The sequence below is a fragment of the Pristiophorus japonicus genome, chromosome 7 (assembly GCF_044704955.1).
Source record: "Pristiophorus japonicus isolate sPriJap1 chromosome 7, sPriJap1.hap1, whole genome shotgun sequence".
Taxonomy (NCBI): Eukaryota; Metazoa; Chordata; class Chondrichthyes; family Pristiophoridae; genus Pristiophorus; species Pristiophorus japonicus.
Genome location: NC_091983.1, coordinates 248,692,155 through 248,711,641, shown reverse-complemented (window position 1 = coordinate 248,711,641; position 19,487 = coordinate 248,692,155). Strand labels below are relative to the sequence as shown.

Here is a 19,487-nt window from a genome sequence, read left to right as displayed (position 1 = left end):
TTGAGCATGTGAAGTTAACTATCTGCGGTATGGTTTTCCTCAATCTTAGTGTAGTGTAACACCGCATACACACCTTGCATTTTGCCTGCTGTTTGGTTTTTCTTTTTATACTCTATTTACTTTGGAGAATTTCACTGTTTTTCTGTTCAAGCTTTGCTGTCTCTGGTAATAATCTGAGAAATTAGTCAGAATTGAGCTGCACGTACAGCTAAGACGTTCAGACCAACATGGAACCATCCTCTTTAAGGGCCTGCGACCTAGGTTTTTCTCCTTGCAGGTGGTAAATATTTATTTGTATGTGTTGGTCAAAGAATCAGGAAGACTACTAAATTTAGGTAATCTAATGTTCCTCAGTTAGTGCTAGATCTGCCAGTACTATAATGATGGTATGGCTCTTAAAACCTAGTGCACAAAAAGGCAAAAGTTTTAATTTTTAATTTTCTTTTTTTAAAGGAAACAGTTCCCTTGCTACACACAGCAGATCCTCACAGAGCACTGCAATGAGGTGTGGTTCTGCAAATTCTCCAATGATGGCACTAAATTAGCAACAGGATCCAAGGACACCATGGTTATTATATGGCAGGTTGATCCAGTAAGTACCATGGCTACGGGAAACTAAAGCCCCTGTATTCCTCAAGTTGAGCAGTTACTGTGCTTTTCTTAGCCTTGATTCGGATCACCATTTTCACAATTCATGATAAATTGTTTTAGTAAACTCAGCGTACACCTATTTTTCCAAGGAATTACGTTGTTTATCCACAGTGCTTAAAACCTGTCGGAGGTTATATTGAATCATTAATGAACTGCACTTTTCACAATGGCCATCCAATCCTTCTACACCTCTATCATACACCAGGACAGCCTGAAGGCACTTCGCTCCGCCTGCCTGTTCTCACACTGAACAACTTCTCCTTTGACTCGACTCACCTCCTCCAGACTCCAGATTAAAGGTGTTGCTATGGGAACCCGTATGGGTCCTAATTATGCCTGCCTTTTCGTGGGATATGTGGAACATTCTTTGTTCCAGTCAGACACAGGTCCCCACCTCTTTTTCTATTGACTATTGGTGCAGTTTATTGCTCTCTCCCAAAACTGGAAAATGTCATCAACTTTGCTTCCAATTTCCACCTTTCCCTTCACATGACTCATCTCTATCTCTTCCCTTCCTCGACTTCTCTGTCTCCATTTCTGGGGATAGGCTATTGACAAACATTTACTATAAACCCACTGACTCCCACAGATACCTCGACTACACTTCCTCCCACCCCGCTTCCTGTAAGGACTCTTCCATTTTCCCAGTTTCTCCGTCTCCGTCGCATCTGCTCTGACGATATCACCTTTCATACTAGTGCTTCCGATATGTCTCTTTTTCCTCAACTGAGGATTCTCCTCTACTGTGATTGACAGGGCCCTCGACTGTGTCAGTTCTATTTCCTACACTTCTCCTCTCACCCCTTTCCCTCCTTCCCTCCCTCCCAGAACCACGATAGGTTTCCCCTTGTCCTCACCTTTCACCCCACCTTCAATGGATCATCCACTGCCATTTCCGCCACCACCAGCATGATTCCACCACCAAACACATCTTCCCCTCTCCTACTTCCAGAATTCCGAAGGGACCGCTCCCTCCATGACACCCTGGTCCACGACTCAATTGTCCCCAACACCCCTTCCCCTTCCCACAGCACCTTTCTGTGCAAGCGCAGGAGATGCAACACCTGCCCTTTTACCTTCTCCCTTCCCACTATCCAGGGCCCCAAAAACTCCTTCCAGGTGAAACAGTGACTTACTTGTACATGCAATTAATTATACTGTATTCGCTGCTCACGATGCCGACTTAACGCATTGAGGAGACTAAACGCAGCTTTGCGGAACAACCCCGTTCAGTCAGTTAGTGTGACCCTGAGCTTCGTCAGAACTGGAAAAAGTTAAGAGATGCAACAGATTTTGAAGCAAAGGGGGAGTGGAGGCGCCTGTCACTTTAATTCACCGTTCTACTTCCACTCTGATCTCTCCGTCCTCAGCCTCTTTCACTGTTCAAACGAAGCTCAATGTAAGCTAGAGGAATAGCCCGCTGGACTCAACATGGAGTTCAACAATTTCAGTCCATAACCTCTGCCCCTATTTTATTGATTTTTCCTCTCACATGGCAGCTGATAATGATTCTGCCATTTCCCTTTTACACCTCATCTAGAGTCATCCTTTGTTTCTTAACCTGACCCATTACCATCTTCTTTTGCCTTGCACCATTATCTCTCTTGTCTTTTAATCTCTCCTGCCTTCCATTTGACCACAGACTTTCCCATTTGTTCTTTCCTCCACTCCCCCTTTCCCTGCCCCTTTGCTTAAAAATCTGTTGCATCTCTTAAACTTTATCCAGTTCTGACAAAAGATCATTGACATGAAACGTTAACTCTGTTTCTCTCTCCACAGATGCAGCCTGACCTGCTGAGTATTTCAAAAATTTTCTGTTTTTATTTCAGATTTCCAACATCCGCAGTATTTTGCTGCTGTTGTTTGAAATTCACTTTTTGCTTGAAGTGCAACATTTCCACAAATTGTGTTATCTCTCAATCTTTTACCCTCAATAATGCTGGTAGCACTGCAGTACCATACCCAAACATCAGTAGTCATTCCTTACAAGAACATAAGAATTAGGAGCAGGAGTAGGTCATTTGAAATCTCGAGCCTACTCCTCCATTCAATAACATCGTTGCTGATCTTCTACCTCAACTCCACTTTCCTGCACTGTCCCCATATCCCTCGATTCCCTTAATATTCAAAAATCTATCCCATCTCCGTCTTGAATATCCTCAAAAACTGAGCCTCCAGAGCCCTCAGAGAATTCAAAAGATTCACCATCCTCTGAGTGAAGAAATTTCTCCTCATCTCAGTCCTAAATGGTCGACCTCTTATCCTGAGACTTATGACCCCTGATTCGAGACTCCAGAGCCAGAGGAAACATCCTCCCTGCATCTACCCTGTCAAGCCCTGTAAGAATTTTGTATGTTTCAATGCGATCACCTCTCATTCTTCTAAACTCGATAGAATATAGGCCAAGTATAGGCGTACATTTAAGAAGATATTTCATAACGCTCAAGAAAAATATATTCCAGTGTGGAGGAAATGGTGTAAAAGAAAATATAGCCACCTGTGGCTAACTAAAGAAATAAAGGACGATATCCAATTTAAAAAGGACATACAAAGTGGCCAAAACAAGTGGGCGGACAGAAGATTGGGAAGCTTTTTAAAAGCCAGCAAAAATGACAAAAAATAACGATTAAGAAAGAGAAGATAGACTAAGAAAGTAAAACTAGCGTGAAAAATATAAAACATAGTAAGAGTTTCTACAGGTATATAAAAAGGAAAAGAGTGGCTAAATTAAATGTTGGTCCCTGAGAGCACGAGACTGGGGAATTCGTGATGGGGAACAGGGAGATGGCAGAAACTCTGAAGAAATATTTTGTATCAGTCTTTACGTTAAAGGACACGAAAAATATCCCAACAGTGGATAGTTAAGGGACTTTGGGAGGGGGGGGGGCGGCTGGGGGGAAGGAACGTAACACAATCAGAATCACTAAGGAGGTGATACTCAGTAAGATGACGGGACTAAAGGCAGATAAATCCCCTGGACCTGATGGCTTGCATCCTAGGGTCTTAAGAGAAATAGCGGCAGGGATAGTGGATGTATTGGGTTGTAATTTATCAAAATTCACTGGATTCTGGGGAAGCCCCAGCAGATTGGAAAACTGCAAATGTAACTCCCCTATTTAAAAAAGGCTCGAGACAAAAAGCAGGAAACTATAGGACCAGTTAGCCTAACATCTGTGGTTGGGAAAATGTTGGGAGGGTTGTAAATCTGGAATTCTCTGCCCGAGAGAGCTGTGGAGGCTGGGTCATTGAATAAATTTAAGTTGGAGATACAGATTTTTGAACGAGAAACATAGAAACATAGAAAATAGGTGCAGGAGTAGGCCATTCGGCCCTTCGAGCCCGCACCTTCAATAAGATCATGGCTGATCATTCACCTCAGTACCCCTTTCCTGCTTTCTCTCCATACCTCTTGATCCCTTTAGCTGTAAGGGCCATATCTAACTCCCTCTTGAATATATCTAACGAACTGGTATCAACAACTCTCTGCGGTAGAGAATTCCACAAGTTCACAATTCTCCTAGTGAAGAGGTTTCTCCTCATCTCGGTCCTAAATGGCTTACCCTTCAGATTGTGACCCCTGGTTCTGGACTTCCCCAACATCGGGAACATTCTTCCTGCATCTAAACTGTCCAATTCCATCAGAATTTTGTGTGTTTCTATGAGATCCCCTCTCATTCATCTAAACGCCAGTGAATACAGGCCCAGTCGATCCAATCTCTCCTCATATGTCAGTCCTGCCATCCCGGGAATCAGTCTGGTGAACCTTCGCTGCACTCCCTCAATAGCAAGAATGTCCTTTCTCAGATTAGGAGACCAAAACTGAACACAATAGTCCAGATGGGACCTCACCAAGGCCCTGTACAACTGCAGTAAGACCTCCCTGCTCCTATACTCAAATCCCCTAGCTATGAAGGCCAACATGCCATTTGCCACCTTCACTGCCTGCTGTACCTGCATTCCAACTTTCAATGACTGATGTACCATGACACCCAGGTCTCGTTGCACCTCCCCTTTTCCTAATCTGCCGCCATTCAGATAATATTCTGCCTTCATGTTTTTGCCCCCAAAGTGGTTAACCTCACATTTATTCACATTATACTGCATCTGCCATGCATTTGCCCACTCACCTAACCTGTCCAAGTCACCCTGCAGCCTCTTAGCATCCTCCTCACAGCTCACACAGCCACCCAGCTTAGTGTCATCTGCAAACTTGGAGATATTACACTCAATTCCTTCATCTAAATCGTTGATGTATAGTGTAAATAGCTGGGATCCCAGTACTGAGCCCTGCGGCATTCCACTAATCACTGCCTGCCATTCTGAAAAGGACCCGTTTATCCCGACTCTCTGCTTGTCTGCCAGCCAGTTCTCTATCTACGTCAATACATTACCCCCAATACCATGTGCTTTAATTTTGCACAACAATCTCTTGTGTGGGACCCTGTCAAAAGCTTTTTGAAAGTCCAAATACACCACATCCACTGGTTCTCACTTATCCACTCTACTAGTTACATCCTCAAAAAATTCTAGAAGATTTGTCAAGCATGATTTCCCATTCATAAATCCATGCTGACTTGGACCGGTCTGGTCACTGCTTTCCAAATGCGCTGCTATTTCATCTTTAATAATTGATTCCAACATTTTCCCCACTACCGATGTCAGGCTAACTGGTCTATAATTCCCCGTTTTCTCTCCCTCCTTTTTTTAAAAAATGGGGTTACATTAGCTACCCTCCAGTCCATAGGAACTGATCCAGAGTCGATAGACTTGGAAAATGATCATCAATGCATCCACTTTTTCTAGGGCCACTTCCTTAAGTACTCTGGGATGCAGGATTTCAGGGTTGTCTATAATCCCATTTTATAAGTGAATTTTAAAGCAGAAATAGATTTATTTTAATGAATCATGCCCTGGGGATTTATCGGCCTTCAATCCCATCAATTTCCTTAACACAATTTCCTGACTAAGGATTTCCTTCAGTTCCTCCTTCTCGCTAGATCCTCGGACCCCTAGTGTTTCTGGAAGGTTATTCGTGCCTTCCTTCGTGAAGACAGAACCAAAGTATTTGTTGAATTTTGCCATTTCTCTGTTCCCCATTATAAATTCACCTGTTTCTGACTGCAAGGGATCTACGTTTGTCTTCACTACTCTCTTTCGCTTTACATATGTATCAAAGCTTTTACAGTCAGTTTTTATGTTCCCAGCAAGCTTCCTCTCATACTCTATTTTCCCCCTCCTAATTAAACACTTTGTCCTCCTCTGCTGGATTCAAAATTTCTCCCAGTCCTCAGGTTTGCTGCTTTTTCTGGCCAATTTATATGTCTCTTCCTTGGATTTAACACTATTCCTAATTTCCCTTGTTAGCCACGGTTGAGCCACTTTCCCCGTTTTATTTTTACTCCAGGCAGGGATGTACAATTGTTGAAGTTCATCCATGTGACATTTAAATGTCTGCCATTGCCTATCTACTATCAACCCTTTTACGTGAATTGGCCAGTCTATTCTAGCCAATTCACGTCTCATACCATCGAAAATACCTTTCGTTAAGTTCAGTACCCTAGTTTCTGAATTAACTGTATCTGGAGCTTTTTGAGGTATATAACACGAGCGTGAAATCCTGGCGATACCAGTGAAATGGAAAAGGCTTTATAATGTGCAGTATTCCCTGGATTCTGGGGAGGTCCCAGCAGATTGGAAAACAGCAAATGTAACGCCTCTATTTTTTTTTAAAAAGGAGGCAGATAAAAAGAAGGAAACTATAGACCAGTTAGCCTAACATCTGTGGTTGGGAAAATGTTGGGAGTCCATTATTAAAGAAGCAGTAGCAGGACATTTAGAAAAGCAAAATTCGGTCAGGCAGAGTCAGCATGGATTTATGAATGGGAAGTCAAGTTTGACAAATTTGCTGGAATTCTTTGAGAATGGAACGAACAGGGTGGATAAAGAGGAACCAGTGGATGTGGGGTATTTGGACTTCCAGAAGGCATTTGACAAGATGCCACATAAAAGGTTACTACACAAAATAAAAGTTCACGGGGTTGGGGGTAATATATTAGCATGGATAGAGGATTGGCTAACTAACAGAAAACAGAGAGTCGGGATAAATGGTTCATTCTCGGGTTGGTAATCAGTAACTCATAGGGTGCTGCAGGGATCAGTGCTGGGACCCCAACTATTTACAATCTACATTAACGACTTGGAAGAAGGGATCGAGTGTAACATAGCCAAGTTTGCTGACGATACAAAGATGGGAGGAAAAGCAGTGTGTGAGGAGGACACAAAAAACCTGCAAAAGGACATATAGACAGGCTAAATGAGTGGGCAAAAATTTGGCAGATGGAGTATCATATTGGAAAGTGTGAGGTTCTGCACTTTGGCAGAAAAAAAAATCAAAGAGCAAGTTATTATTTAAATGGAGAAAAATTGCAAAGTGCTGCAGTACTGGGGGTCCTGGTGCATGAAACGCAAAAGGTTAGTACGCAGGTACAGCAAGTGATCAGGAAGGCCAATGGAATCCTGGCCTTTATTGCAAAGGGGATGAAGTATAAAAGCAGGGAAGTCTTGCTACAGTTATACAGGGTATTGGTGAGGCCACACCTGGAATACTGCGTGCAGTTTTGGTTTCCATATTTACGAAAGGATATACTTGCTTTGGAGACAGTTCAGGGAAGGTTCACCAGGTTGATTCCGGAGATGAGGGGGTTGATTTATGAGGAAAGGTTGAGTAGGCTGGGCCTCTACTCATTGGAATTCAGAAGAATGAGAGGTGATCTTATCGAAACGTATAAAATTATGAGGGGGCTTGACAAGGTGGATGCAGAGAGGATGTTTCCACTGATAGGGGAGACTAGAACTAGAGGGCATAATCTTAGAATAACGGGCCACCTATTTAAAACTGAGATGAGGAGTAATTTCTTCTCTGAGGGTTGTAAATCTGTGGAATTCGCTACCTCAGAGTTGTGGACGCTGGGTCATTGAATAAATTTAAGACAGAGATAGACAGTTTCTTAACCGATAAGGTAATAAGGGGTTATGGGGAGCGGGCAGGGAAGTGGACCTGAGTCCATGATCGGATCAGCCATGATCGTATTAAAGGGTGGAGCAGGCTCAAGGGGCCGTATGGCCTACTCCTGCTCCTATTTCTTATGTTCTTGTATCTCCTCTAAACAGCCCCCAATTACTTTAAATCTATGTCTGCTGGTTGTTGACCCCTCTGCCAAGGGAAATGGGTCCTTCCTATTCACTCTATCCAGCCCCCTCATAATTTTGTACACCTCAATCAGGTCTCCCCTAAGACTCCTCTGTTCCAAAGAAAACAGACCCAGCATGTCCAATCTTTCCTGCTAACCAAAATTCTCCAGTTTTAGGCAACATTCTTGTAAATCTCCTCTGCCCCCTTTCCAGTGCAATCACATTTTTCCTGTAATGTGGTGACCAGAACTGCACACAGTACTCCAGCTGCAGCCTAACCAGTTTTAATACAGTTCAAGCATAACCTCCTTGTTCTTGTATTCCATGCCTCAACTAATAAATGCAAGTATTCCATATGCCTTCTTAACCACCTTCTCTACCTGGCCTACTATCTTTAGGAATCTGTGGACCTGCACTCCAAGATCCCTTTGTTTCTCTACACTTTTCCGTGTCATAGAATTTAATGTGTATATTTTAATGTGTATTTTCTTGCCTTATTAGACTTCCCCAAATGCATTACCTCACACTTATCCGGATTGAATTCCATTTGCCACTGTTCTGCCCACCTGACCAGTACATTGATATCTTCCTGCAGTCTACAGCTTGCTTTCTTCATTATCAACCGCACAGCCAATTTTAGTGTCATCTGCAAACTTCTTAATCATACCCCCAACATTCAAGTCCAAGTCATTTGATGTATACCACAAAAAGCAAGGGACCTGGCAGAACCCCACTGGATACATCCTGACCTAGGGAATTATCCACTTTCAAAGCTGCTAAATCCTTTAATACTTCCTCTCTCTCAATGTTTATTTCATCTAATAATTCACACTCCTCATCCGTGATTGCAATGTCTGCATCGCCCCTTTCTTTTGTGAAAACAGACACGAAGTTATCATTAAGAACCATACCCACGTCTTCTGCCTCCACACACACATTACCTTTATGGTCTCTAATAGGCCCTGCTCATTCTTTAGTTATCTTCTTGCTCTTAATTAATTTATAAAACATCTTTGGGTTTTCCTTGATTTTACTTGCAAAAATTTGAGGTTCTGCTTTTTAATTTGGACCCTAGCTACTCAAATTCAGCTGAACCTCATTCCTAGTTCTACCTATGTCATTGGTTCCTACATAGACCATGACAACTGGAACCTCCCCCTCCCACTCCAAATTCTTCTCCAGCCATGAGGAGATATCCTCAACCCTGGCACCAGGCCGGCAACACAGCTTTCGGAACTCGCAATTGTAGGGAACATTATCTATCCCCCTGACTATACTATCCCCTACCACAACAGAACTCATAAATATTTTCCAGCAGAAATCACAGCTAGTTTTTTTTATTCTCTGAGAACAGAATGGCTGGTATAGGAAATAGGAAAAATAATACTGATTTAATATGAGAGCTCATCTGAGACCGTGGTGAGGCACATTATTGGGAAAATGGATGGATGTCCTTTACTCTGCAGAAAGCCTGGTGTGTGAGTTCTCAATGATAATTGGGTAGAGTACGAGAAGCTTGCCGGGAACATAAAAACTGACTGCAAAAGCTTCTCTAGATATGTGAAGAGAAAAAGATTAGTGAAGACAAACGTAGGTCCCTTGTAGTCCGATTCAGGTGAATTTATAATGGGGAACCAAGAAATGGCAGACCAATTAAACAAATACTTCTGTTCTGTCTTCGCAAAGGAAGACACAAATAATCTCCGGAAGTACTAGGGGACCGAGGGTCTAGTGAGAAGGAGGAACTGAAGGATATCCTTATTAGGCGGAAAATTGAGTTAGGGAAATTGATGGGATTGAAGGCTGATAAATCCCCGGGGCCTGATTGTCTGCATCCCAGAGTACTTAAGGAAGTAGCCCAAGAAATAGTGGATGCATTGGTGATCATTTTCCAACAGTCTATCGACTCGGGATCAGTTCCTATGGACTGGAGGGTAGCTAATGTAACACCACTTTTTAAAAAGTGAGGGAGAAAGCGGATAATTACAGACCGGTTAGCTTGACATCAGTGGTGGGGAAAATGTTGGAATCAATTATTAAGGATGAAATAGCGCATTTGGAAAGTAGTGACAGGATCGGTCCAAGTCAGCATGGATTTATGAAAGGGAAATCATGCTTGACAAATCTTCTGGAATTTTTTGAGGATGTAACTAGTAGAGTGGACAAGGGAGAACCAGTGGATGTGGTGTATTTGGACTTTCAAAAGGCTTTTGACAAGGTCCCACACAAGAGATTGGTGTGCAAAATCAAAGTACATGGTATTGGAGATAATATACTGATGTGTATAGAGAACTGGTTGGCAGACAGGAAGCAGAGAGTCGGGATAAACGGGTCCTTTTCAGAATGGCAGGCAGTGACTAGTGGGGTGCCGCAAGGCTCAATGCTGGAACTCCAGCTCTTTGCAATATACATCAATGATTTGGATGAAGGAATTGAGTGTAATATCTCCAAGTTTGCAGATGACACTAAAGTGGATGGTGGTGTGAGCTGTGAAGGGGATGCTAAGAGGCTGCAGGGTGACTTGGACAGGTTAGGTGAGTGGGCAAATGCATGGTAGATACAGTATAATGTGGATAAATGTGAGGTTAGCCACTTTAGAGGCAAAAACGCGAAGACAGAATATTATCTGAATTGTGGCACATTAGGAAAAGGGGAGGTGCAACGAGATCAGGTTGTCATGGTTCATCAGTCATTGAAAGTTGGCATGCAGGTACAGCAGGCGCTAAAGAAGGCAAATGGTATGTTGGCTTTCATAGCTAGGGGACTTAAGTATAGGAGCAGGGAAGTATTACTGTACAGGGCCTTGGTGAGGCCTCACCTGGAATATTGTGTTCAGTTTTGGTCTCCTAATCTGAGGAAGGACGTTCTTGTTATTGAGGGAGTGCAACTAAGGTTCACCAGACTGATTCCCGGAATGGCAGAACTGACATATGAGGAGAGACTGGAGCAACTAGGCCTTTATACACTGGAGTTTAGAAGGATGAGAGGGGATCTCATAGAAACATACAAGATTCTGACGGGATGGGACAGGTTAGATGTGGGTAGATTGTTCCTGATGTTGGGGAAATCCAGAACCAGGGGATACTGTCTTACGATAAGGGGTAGGCCATTTAGGTCTGAGATGAGGAGAAACTTCTTCACTCAGAGTTGTTAACCTGTGGAATTCCCTGCCGCAGAGAGTTGTTGATGCCAGTTCATTGGATATATTCAAGAGGGAGTTAGATATGGCCATTACGGCTAAAGGTATCAAGGGGTATGGAGAGAAAGCAGGAAAGGGGTACTGAGCTGAATGATGAGCCATGATCTTATTGAATGGTGGTGCAGGCTTGAAGGGCCGAATGACCTACTCCACTTATTTCTATGTTTCTAATGCTGGGTGTCCAAAGTGGAAGATGTCTAATTTCCCAGCATTAATATACCTCATCGTGATGCCATAAAAATACAATAAGATTAAAACATATAGTTTCCCAGTGTTGAATGCAGCATTCAACTCATGTTTCTCCGTCAAAACCAGCAACAAAGAAAAAACATGCATTTATATAGCGTCTATCATGATGCAAAAAGCATTTTATAACCAATGATGTGCTTTTTGAAGTGCAGTCACTTGTAATGTAGGAAATTTGGCAGCCAATCTGCACAGCAAGCTCCCACAGACAACGTGATAATGACCAGATAATCTGTTTTAGTGACATTGGTTGGTGGATAAATATTGGCCAGGACACTGGGGATAAACTCCCCTGCTCTTCTTTGAATAATGACATGGGATCTTTAACGTCCACGTCAGAGTTTAACATCTCATCTGAAAGGTGGCACCTCCAACACTGCAGTACTCCCTCAGTACTGCACTGCAGTGTCAGCTGAGTTTTTTGTGCTCGGGACCCTATAGTGGGGCTTTTACCCACAAACTTCTTGTCTCAGAGACAAGAATGGTGCCAATTGAGCCACAGCTAACGCACTGAAAAAATCTTGCGCGGTAGCATTATACTGAGGCTGGGTGTAATTTGGAGTCTAGTCATTGAATATTTGAACAATGGGGCTGTTTTATTGAAGGGAAACTGGAATTGCGTTTAAAAGATTGAAGCGACAGGGTCCGAAGTCCATGACTGTGTTGTGCAGCATTATTCTAAATGCCGAAGTGTACTAAAAATGCTTTATTAATTGGCTTTCTTAATCTCCTTTTTCTCTATTAGGATACTCACCAGCTTAGATTGCTTAAAACTTTAGAGGGTCATGCATACGGAGTATCATACCTGGCTTGGAGTCCAGATGATAATTACCTTCTAGCCTGTGGCCCTGATGACTGCTCTGAATTATGGCTCTGGAATGTGCAGGTAAGCATCACTGATGAGGATGTAGTAGACATCAATATTATTGGCGCAGATAGTATTTCTAAGTGACTTTTGCACTGAATTCAAACTTTTAAAAAAAAGTTGCAAAACGGATGGTCGGGAATCAGAGACACTAATAAGTTGACTAAATCTCCAAATTTTCACTGTCTTTATTTAATGCACCGCTAATGGATCACAACTATGCAGTGTATTTCCATTGCGTGTGCCTTGCCCAGACTGTTGTTTTCAAAATGGCTGATGTTCAAGCTCCTTGGAGTTACTTTACGAGTTCTAAGGTTTAATTGACTGCAAGTTTCTGACATCATCTGTTAGCCAGTGAGGCAGAATTTGTGCTGATAACCTCTTAGCATATGTCAATAGAGAACTCATATGGAGCTTGGCACTGCTGTTCTGTAACTCCTGCTTTAATTTGAATGCAAGCCTGAAGCACTTAGTCGCCAATGGTTCTACTCATCAAACAATAATGGAAGATGATCTAACCGGTTTTAATTTGCTTCTAACATTTGTTTAAATACTGATAATAATGACCTGATCATAAGTACTGTTTGGTAAGTACATGGTTTAATTCAATGTTGTCAATAGAAATCACTGTCACTGTCTACGGCAACACCGCTTTCGTCATATCCACTAATTTTAGTGGCAAACACCTTGCACGCAATACAGTAAATTGTATTTGTATGTATATTTACTTAACAAACATAGAATCATAGAAATTTACAGCACGGAAGGAAGCTATTTCGGCCCGTTGTGTCAGCGCTGGCCGACAAAGAGCTCCCCAGCCTAAACCCACTTTCTAGCTCTTGGTCCGTAGCCCTGTAGGTTACGGCACTTCAAGTGCACATCCAAGTACTTTTTAAATGCGGTGAGAGTTTCTGCCTCTTATCACCCTTTCAGACAGTGAGTTCCAGACCCCCATCACCCTCTGGCTGAAGAAATTTCCCCTCAAATTCCCTCTAAACCTCCTACTAATTACTTTAAACCTATGCCCTCTGGTTGTTGACACCTCTGCTAAGGGAAATAGATCCTTCCTATCCACTCTATCTAGGCACCTCATAATTTTATACATCAATAAGATCTCCCCTCAGCCTCCTTTGTTCCAAAGAAAACAAACCCAGCCTATCCAATGTATTCCCTTGTTTTGTTAGCCCTCCCCAAATGCATTACCTCCCACTTCTCCAGATTGAATTCCATTTGTCACTGTTCTGTCCACCTGACCAGTTTATTGATATCTTCCTGCAATCTACACCTTCATTATCGACCACACAGCCAATTTTTGTATCATCTGCCAACTTCTTAATCAGGAAGGCGAATGGAATGTTGGCCTTCATTGCGAGAGGGATGGAGTACAAAAGCAGGGAGGTCCTGCTACAACTGTACAGGGTATTGGTGAGGCCGCACCTGGAGTACTGTGTGCAGTTTTGGTCACCTTACTTTAGGAAGGATATACTAGCTTTGGAGGGGGTACAGAGACGATTCACTAAGCTGATTCCAGAGATGAGGGGGTTACCTTATGATGATAGATTGAGCAGACTGGGTCTTTACTCGTTGGAGTTCAGAAGGATGAGGGGTGATCTTATAGAAACATTTAAAAATAATGAAACAAGATAGAGGCAGAGAGGTTGTTTCCACTGGTCGGGGAGACTAGAACTAGGGGGCACAGCCTCAAAATACGGGGGAGCCAATTTAAAACCGAGTTGAGAAGGAATTTCTTCTCCCAGAGAGTTGTGAATCTGTGGAATTCTCTGTCCAAGGAAGCAGTTGAGGCGAGTTCATTGAATGTATTCAAATCACAGATAGATAGATTTTTAACCAATAAGGGAATTAAGGGTTTCGGGGAGCGGGCGAGTAAGTGGAGCTGAGTCCATGGCCAGATCAGCCATGATCTTGTTGAATGGCGGAGCAGGCTCGAGGGGCTAGATGGCCTACTCCCGTTCCTAATTCTTATGTTCTTATACCCCCTACATTCAAACCTAAATCATTAATATATACTACAAAAAGCAAGGGACCCAGTACTGAGCCCTGCGGAATCCCACTGGAAACAGATTTCCAGTCACAAAAACACCAATCAACCATTACCCTTTGCTTCCTGCCTCTGAGCCAATTTTGGATCCAACTTTGCCTTGGATCCCATGGGCTTTTACTTTCGTGACCAGTCTGCCACGTGGGATCTTATCAAATGCCTTGCTAAAATCCATATACACTACATCAAATGTGCTACCCTCATCGACCTTCCTTGTTACTACCTCAAAAAATTCAATCAAGTTAGTCAGATACAGCCTTCCCTTAATAAATCCATGCTGACTTTCCTTGATTAATCCGTGTCTTTCTAAATGAAGATTTACCATGTCCCTCAGAATTTTCTCCAGTAATTTTCTCACCACCGAGGTTCGGCTGACTGGCCTGTAATTACTCAGTCTATCCTTTTATCCCTTTTTAAACAAAGGTACAACTTTAGCAGTCCTCTGGCACCACACATGTAGCCAGAGAGGATTAGAAAATGATGTTCAGTTCCCCCTGCTATTTCCTCTCTTGTTTCTTTTAACAGCCTGAGATACATTTCATCCGGGCCTGAGGATTTATCCAATTTCAAAGCTGCTAAACCCTTAACACTTCCCCTCTCACTGCTTATTTCATCTAATATTTCACACTCCTCCCTGATTGCAGTTTCTGCATCACCTCTCTCCTTTGTGAAAAAGACACACAATATTCATGAAGAACCATACCCACGTCTTCTACCACCACACATACCTTTATGGTCTCTAATCGACCCTACTCTTTCTTTAGTTATCCTCTTGCTTTTAATGTATTTATAAAACATCTTTGGGTTTTCCTTGATTTTACTTGCTAACATTTTTTCATGCTCTCTGCTTTCCTAATTTCCTTTTTAATTTCTCCCTTGCACTTCCTATACTCCTAGGCTTTCTGCAGTATTGAGCCCTCAGTATCTGTCATAAGGCTCCATTCAGTGCGAAACTTTGCAATCTTTCTCTTTCACCAAATATTGGAATTCTGGCATGAATTTATCAGACAAACCACATCTTAGTGCAGCTCCTAGATTTTTGACCAACAGTTGCAAGCAGTATTTTGACTTCTTCAAAGGGATTGCTAAGACATTTTAGACATTCTGAATATATATGCCATGTATATAAGCCATGATCTTATTGAATTGCGGAACAGGCTCGAGGGGCCAAATGGCCTATTCCTGCTCCTGTTTCTTATGTTCTTGTATGTTAGATCCGCCCCTGCTCTCCATCCAGAACGTGGTTAGATGCTACGTGCCCAGTTTGAACTGCTCGTTATTGGTTGATCTTGCTTTCTTCTGCTAGCCTAGCATGGTTATTCAGATTGATGATATTCCATAAGATCACCTCTCATTCTTCTGAACTCCAATGTATATAGGCTCAACCTATCTTCATAAGTCAACCTCCTCATCTCCGGAATCAACCTTATGAAGCTTTTCAACAGCCTCCAATACAAAAATATCCTTCCATAAATACGGAGACCAAAACTGTGCACAATACTCTAGATGTGGCCTCACCAATACCCTATACAGTTGTAGCAGGACTGCTCTGCTTTTATACTCCAACCCCCTTGCAATAAAGACCAACAGTCCATTTGCCTTCCTGATTACTTCCTGTACCTGCACGGTAACATTTTCTGTTTCATGCGCAAGGACCCCCAGGTTCCTTTGTACTGCAGCACTTTGCAATTTTTCTCTATTTAAATTATCATTTGCTTTTCTATTTTTTTCTGCCAAAGTGGATAACCTCACATTTTCCCACATTATACTCCATCTATCAACTTTTTGCCCACTCACTTAGTCTGTTTATATCCCTTTGCAGATTTCTTGTGTCCTCAAAATTTGCTTTCCCACCCATCTTTGTATCATCAGCAAACTTGACAACATTGCACTCTGTCCCTTCATCTAAGTCATTAATATAGATTATAAATAGTTGAGGGCCCAGTACCTATCCCTGCGGCACCCCACTAGTTACTGTTTGCCAACTGGAAACTTACCCATTTATCCCTATTTTGTGCTAATTAGCCAATCTTTATCCATGCTAATATATTACCCCCAACCCCGTGAACTTTTATCTTGTGCAGTAACCTTTTATGCGGCACCTTATTGAATGCCTTCTGGAAATCCAAATACACCACATCCACTGGTTCCCCCTTATCCACCCTGCTCGTTATATCCTCGAAGAGCTCCAGCAAATTTGTCAAACATAATTTCCCTTTCATAAAACCAAGATGACTCTGCTTGATTAAATCATGCTTTTCCAAATGTCCTGCTACAGCTTCCTTAATAATAGACTCCAGCATTTTCCCTATGACAGATGTTAGGTTAACTGGTCTATAGTTTCCTGCTTTTTGGCTGTCTCCTTTTTCAAATAGGGGGGTTACATTTGCGGCTTTCCAATCCGCTGGGAGCTTTCCAGAATCCAGGGACTTTTGGAAGATTACAACCAATGCATCCACTATCTCTGCACCCATTTCTGTTAAGATCCTAGGATGCAAGCCATCAGGTCCAAGGGACTTGTTCGCCTTTAGCCCCATTATTTTATTGAATATTACTTCTTTAGTGATAGTAATTGTATTAAGTTCCTCCCTCCCTATAGCCCCTTGATTATCCACTATTGGGATGTTTTTAGTGTCTTCTACCGTGAAGACCGATACTAAATATTTGTTCAAAGTCTCTGCCATTTCCCTGTTCCCCATTATTAATTCCCTGGTCTCATCCTCTAAAGGACCAATATTTTATTTCAGCCACTCTTCCTTTTTATGTATCTGTAGAAACTCTTAGTATCTCTCTTTATATTTCTTCCTAGTTTCCTTTCATAATCTATCTTCCCCCTCTTTATCATTTTTTTTTTGTTCTTTGCTGGCTTTTAATAGTTTCCTAATCCTCTGGTCTCCCATTAGTCTTGGCCACTTTATATGCCCTTTGATACCATCCCGTATTTCCTTAGTTAGCCACGGATGGTTATCCCTTCTCTGACAGTCTTTCCTTCTCATTGGAATATATTTTTGTTGTGAGTTATGAAATATCTACTTAAATGCCTGCCACTGCTCATTAACCGTCCCACACTTTAATCTATTTTCCACATTAGCCAACTCTGCCTTCGTACCTTTGTAGTCTCCTTTGTTTAAGCTTCGGACACTGGTTTGAGACCCAACTTTTTCACCCTCCAACTGAATTTGAAATTCAACCATGCTATGGTCACTCATTCCTAGAGGATCCTTTACTAGGAGATCGTTTATTAATCCTGTTTCATTACACCGTATCATTTATCCTTTGGGAAATTAATGCAAAACGGTCCTCGTGTTCTGGTCCATCGGCACCCTTTGAATGCATTATTTGGCATGCTGGTGCAGATTGTTGCTTCAATGCGCAGAGCAGTGAGATGGTTTACAACCCACTTCATTAAGTTCTTGATTTCAGCTCAGTATATTGAGAAAGAACAGTAGTTTCCAGCCCTTTCAAATGGCTGGTTAGGAATGGCCTGGGAGCAAATCAGGTGTAGGTAGTGTGTTACTTGAAAATTCCAGATAGGAGGGGAATGTGAAAATAGGAATAAATCTAGAAATAATGGAGGCTTGTAGAAAGGTACGGCAATAATCATGGGCGATTTTAATCTTCATAGATTGATTGAACAAATGAAATTGGCAAAGGTAGCCTTGAGAAAGAGTTCATAGTGTATCTGGGTTGTGGAACCAACCAGGGAGCAGGCTATCTTGGATCTGATACTTTGTAATGAGACGATTAATAAATGATCTGAGTAGAGGATCCTCTAGGAAAGAGTGATCATATCATGGTTGAATTTCAAATTCTGTTGGAGGGTGAGAAAGTTGGGTCTCAAACCAGTGTCCTGATCTTAAATAAAGGCGATTGCAAAGGTATGAAGACAGAGTTGGCTGAAGTGGACTGGGAAAATAGATTAAAGTGTAAGACGGTTAGAAACATAGAAAATAGGTGCAGGGATAGGCCATTTGGCCCTTTGAGCCTGCACCACCATTCAATATGATCATGGCTGATCATTCAACCTCAGTACCCCATTCTTGCTTTCTCTCCATACCCCTTGATCCCTTTAGCCGTAAGGGCCACATCTAACTCCCTTTTGAATACATCTAACGAACTGGCCTCAACAACTTTCTGTGGTGGAGAATTTCACAGCTTCACAATTCTCTGAGTGAAGAAGTTTCTCCTCATCTCGGTCCTAAATGGCTTACCCCTTATCTTTAGACTGTGACCCCTGGTTCTGGACTTCCCCAACATTGGGAACATTCTTCCTGCATCTAACCTGTCCAATCCCGTCAGAATTTTATATGTTTCGATGAGATCCCCTCTCATTCTTCTAAATTCCAGTGAATAGAAACATAGAAAATAGGTGCAGGAGCAGGCCATTCAGCCCTTCTAGCCTGCACCGCCATTCAATGAGTTCATGGCTGAACATGAAACTTCAGTACCCCATTCCTGCTTTCTCGCCATAACCCTTGATCCCCCGAGTAGTAAGGACTTCATCTAACTCCCTTTTGAATATATTTAGTGAATTGGCCTCAACTACTTTCTGTGGTAGAGAATTCCACAGGTTCACCACTCTCTGGGTGAAGAAGTTTCTCCTCATCTCGGTCCTAAATGGCTTACCCCTTATCCTCAGACTGTGACCCCTGGTTCTGGACTTCCCCAACATTGGGAACATTCTTCCTGCATCTAACCTGTCTAAACCCGTCAGAATTTTAAACGTTTCTATGAGGTCCCCTCTCATTCTTCTGAACTCCAGTGAATACAAGCCCAGTTGATCCAATCTTTCTTGATAGGTCAGTCCCGCCATCCCGGGAATCAGTCTGGTGAATCTTCGCTGCACTCCCTCAATGCCAAGAATGTCCTTCCTCAGATTAGGAGACCAAAACTGTACACAATATTCAAGGTGTGGCCTCACCAAGGCCCTGTACAACTGCAGTAAGACCTCCCTGCTCCTATACTCAAGTCCTCTCGCTATGAAGGCCAACATGCCATTTGCTGCCTTCACTGCCTGCTGTACGTGCATGACAACTTTCAATGACTGATGTACCATGACACCCAGGTCTCGTTGCACCTTCCCTTTTCCTAATCTGTCACCATTAAGATAATCTGCCTTCCAGTTTTTGCCCCCAAAGTGGATAACCTCACATTTATCTACGTTATACTGCGTCTGCCATGCATTTGCCCACTCACCTAACCTGTCCAAGTCACTCTGCAGCCTCTTGGCATCCTCCTCACAGCTCACACCACCATCCAGCTTAGTGTCATCTGCA

At 42.5% G+C, this 19,487-nt stretch overlaps 1 protein-coding gene across 5 annotated transcripts in view; it reads left to right on the top strand.

Annotated features, from left to right (window-relative positions):
* The window catches only part of LOC139267493 (WD repeat-containing protein 26), a 135,043-nt gene that overhangs the window by 55,787 nt on the left and 59,769 nt on the right, over positions 1-19,487 (top strand). For all 5 annotated transcript variants that reach the window (XR_011593918.1, XM_070885894.1, XM_070885892.1 and 2 more), the window contains exons 7-8: positions 454-592; positions 12,033-12,173. Coding sequence is in view for 4 of the 5 variants with exons in the window: in XM_070885894.1 (XP_070741995.1) it covers positions 454-592; positions 12,033-12,173 (280 nt within the window). In the remaining variant the exon portion in view is untranslated. The remainder of the gene's footprint in view (positions 1-453; positions 593-12,032; positions 12,174-19,487) is intronic.